The sequence below is a fragment of the Protomyctophum parallelum genome (assembly GCF_964188405.1).
Source record: "Protomyctophum parallelum genome assembly, chromosome: 21".
NCBI classification, from domain to species: domain Eukaryota; kingdom Metazoa; phylum Chordata; class Actinopteri; order Myctophiformes; family Myctophidae; genus Protomyctophum; species Protomyctophum parallelum.
In genome coordinates, this window is record NC_139713.1 from 5,596,701 (window position 1) to 5,600,501 (window position 3,801).

Below are 3,801 nucleotides of genomic sequence, written 5' to 3' on the forward strand. Positions count from 1 at the left end.
TTTGGTTTTATTCAAGGTTTTGGTTTTTATTCAAGGTTTTTATTCAAGTTTTTATTCAAGGTTTTGGTTTTATTCGAGTTTTTATTCGAGGTTTTGGTTTTATTCTAGTTTTTATTCGAGGTTTTGGTTTTATTCTAGTTTTTATTCGAGGTTTTGGTTTTATTCAAGTTTTTATTCAAGGTTTTGGTTTTATTCAAGTTTTTATTCAAGTTTTCATTTGAGGTTTTGGTTTTATTTGAGGTTTTGGTTTTTTTCGAGTTTTTATTCGAGGTTTTTATTTTATTTGAGGTTTTCGTTTTATTCAAGTTTTTATTCAAGGTTTTGGTTTTATTCTGGTTTTTATTCGAGGTTTTGGTTTTATTCGGGTTATTAGGGGAGCTCAACAGCCATGGACCTCTCTGATTGGCCAACTCAACCCATCGGCTCCGTGGATTGGCCAAGCTTCACCCACATAAGTTGCAGCATGACATATATAAGTTGATTCTTGCACGCGACACGGCTGTACCTACCGCTCCATGTTTGTGTTCGCGTTCGGCCGGTTGAAATGTTGCGCTGGACGGCGCATGTGAAAGGAGGGCCAATCAGATTCTTCCATGCGGCTGTGGCGGTGGGGCTGAAGCTGTACTCCTTCGGCGTGCGCTACAGGAACGCCGTCGGGGCCAGCAGGGGGGAGGAGAACGACGAGATCGAGGTGCAGGTCTTCAACGCTGTGTCCTTGCGCTGGACGAAGCTGGCCCCGGTGGCGGCGGCGGCGGCGGCCGGGGGACCACGTCCCACCGAGGTCCCCTCCCTGCGCTACTACCACACCGTGGTGCTGATAGAGGACGCCATCTACGTCTGGGGAGGGTTCAAGTACACGGAGGAGGTCTACTGCAACGTGCTCTATGCGTTCGACGTCCCCACCCACACGTGGTTCAAGCCCAGGACCTTCGGGATCGTTCCCGAGGCGAGGAGCGGCCACTCGGTCTGCGCGTCGGGCAAGGTCATGTTCGTGCTGGGAGGACACAACTGGCACTGTCGATGGACCGACGACATCCACAAGCTGGACACTGCCAGGATGTTCTGGGGTCTAATCGGCGCCCGAGGCACGTCTCCGGCGCTCATCTCGGACTGGCACACGGCCACCGTCGCCGGGACGAAGATATTTGTGTTCGGGGGCCGCGGGAACGAGGACCAGTACTACGACGTCCGGGTGTTTGACGTGGAGACCAACTCCTGGCTGAGCCTCCCGTCGTCGCAGCTTCTTCCGGAAGGCCGCGTGGGCCATTCAGCCTTCGTCTACAACGGAGAGCTGTACATATTCGGCGGTCACAACACGGGCGCCATCTTCGACGATCTGTGGAAGTGCAACGTGGGGACCTTCTCCTGGAAGAGGGTCGAGCACAAGGTGGACAGCCCATCGCTGTCTAGCATGTGCTGTTGCACGGTGGGAGACAGTGTCATCCTCTTTAGCGATTGCAAACAAGACGACGAAGGCCATGATGATGAAGATGACGACATTAACGGTGTTTACATCTTAGACTTAAGTCCTAGTTTGAAGACACTGTGCAAGCTAGTAGTTCGCCGTCACGGCCTGGAGCAGGCGGAACTTCCACACAGCCTCAGGTGGGAACTGTCAGCCATGGGTGCCTCTAAGAACATGAGATGAGATCGGCACCCCTTCATCCAGGTGGGAACTGTCAGCCATGGGTGCCTCTAAGAACATGAGATGAGATCGGCACCCCTTCATCCAGTCAGAAAGGAAAGCAGGAGCACAGGAATGTGCTCAGTGATAACAACCCCCCCCCCCCCCAGAACCGAGAGAGAAAAGTGAAGCGTTTAAATCATGATGGCCGATTCTGGTATACTGTAATTCAATTTAGCCTTGGGGTTTAGACGCACGAACGAGCCTTGGGGCCAGACGCACCAACGAGCACATGCGCACAAAGCCTCCGCACGGGGCTGTGCCCAGAGGTGACGCCAACGAGCCCTGTGACATCATCGCCACTTCAACGAACACGGAAGAAGGGCTATAAAACGGCAGTATAAAGGGAGTATGCGCTGGGTGACCACATTACGGTTCCATTCGTACACTTTCAGGGTTGTTGGGGGTCTTTGGAATTGAAAGGTTTGAGAAACACTGTGCTATATACACTCAATGGAACAGAGCCTTCATTAGTGAACTTGGAAAGACCTGTGAAGGAAGTAAGGAAGATCGAGGCCTGATTTCTTCCAGAGATGGCTTCTGTGTACAGAGCCTATTGTTTTATCTCTGGGGGTGCCCCAATCTACAGTGTCAAATCCTTAGTGTTAATTTAACTCAGAGAGTGCAGCAATAGTGTTTCCAGTGAGCCAACATGCACAATATCCGCTCCCCCAACAGGCCTTCTCCGTTTCACCAGAATGGAACAAAGCCCTGTATAATAAGTCATAAGACTTGTAAAGGAAGAGAGCCCGTTGTCTTTCCAGTGTGATCAGATCGAGCCTATTTTGTACTTCCCCGGACCCCCGGGGGGGTCCTTGTGAAATGAAAGAGAAGAACTATACTGGAATAGAGAAGTACTAAGTGGAGTGCACCGGGAGGGACGCACCAGAAAGAAATATCTCCGATCTAAACTCACACAACTCATAATCAGACCAGTGTGTTGTCCAGTGGAAACCTCGTATGAATCTGATCTCAGGTCAGAATGGGTTAATGAACAGAACCTGAAGCAAAGAAACGGACAGTTATGGAACTTGAGGGAGAGGAAAATGAACGCTAAGGTGGAGACCTTTGTGTTCTCTAATGTTTTTTGTTATTTTTGTTATTTTTTTCCTACTTTTTGTTTTGCTGCTGCTGCTGCTGCTGTCATGTCTGAGGCGTGATCAGTATTTCCAATGGAGCCATTAGTCCCGACATAAAGCGGTAGTTCTCAAATATTATCATGTTAAGAACAACCAAATGGATTTTTATTCGGCCATGTAACTTCCCCCCCCCCCCTGTAGATACATGAGTCATTTTCCCGAGCAGTTTAAAACCCATTTAGACCCCGAGGACGATTCTACAAAATGTCTTTGAAATCATGACAGTTTTCTGATAAACCTCATGTTTCTCAGTTTCTGTGTATGTGGTTCTCAAACATTTTCATGTATTTGGCTGCTGATCCCCATCTGAAAATATGTAGTTTCCAGGGACCTCCCCAGAAGCAAAGACTCGAGTTAAAATGTTCACTCTGTATTATTCAAAGATTTGAGGCATATTATTAAAAAAAAAAAATAGCAGCCCTACAAGTTCATAGCGCGGCACCGAGTGCTGTTATAGATCTGCTATTTTTCCCACATCTAAAGCATAACGATACTTAACCCATTCTGACCTGAGATCAGATTCATACGAGGTTTCCGCCGGACAAACACTGGGTCTGATGAACCCATTCTGACCTGAGATCAGATTCTAAAAATGTCAGTCGCTCTTCGATTTTTCAAAAATAGCAGACCTACAAGCTCGTATCGCGCCACTCGGTGGCGCGATATGAGCTTGTAGATCTGCTATTTTTCAATAGCTAAAGCATGACATGATGCTAACACCAAAATGGGTGCCCAGTCAGAATGGGTTAAAACACCAAAAGGGGTTCCCGCCCCAAAATGAGTTCAGCACAGCAGGCTGCAGGCCAAATCAGTTACTGTACCAGGCCTGATTATTATTATTATCCTAAAGTGATGATTGCCATAACCAGAACATCCTTAAAGGGACACTTCACCCTTTTTGCAAAAACATATATGTTAATGACGTTTAGAAGCTTTAGAACACTTTCCTGGGGGTCTTTATGTGTGTAATATGTGGTT

At 47.8% G+C, this 3,801-nt stretch overlaps 1 protein-coding gene across 1 annotated transcript; it reads left to right on the forward strand.

Annotated features, from left to right (window-relative positions):
- Nucleotides 1–544: 544 nt before the first annotated feature.
- On the forward strand, nt 545–1,648 carry LOC310878608 (kelch domain-containing protein 3-like; the record flags this gene model as incomplete). Its single annotated transcript, XM_083792960.1, has 1 exon — nt 545–1,648. The coding sequence occupies one exon, from the start codon at nt 545–547 to the stop codon at nt 1,646–1,648; it is 1,104 nt and encodes a 367-aa protein (XP_083649086.1).
- Between the last annotated feature and the right edge of the window lie 2,153 nt (nt 1,649–3,801).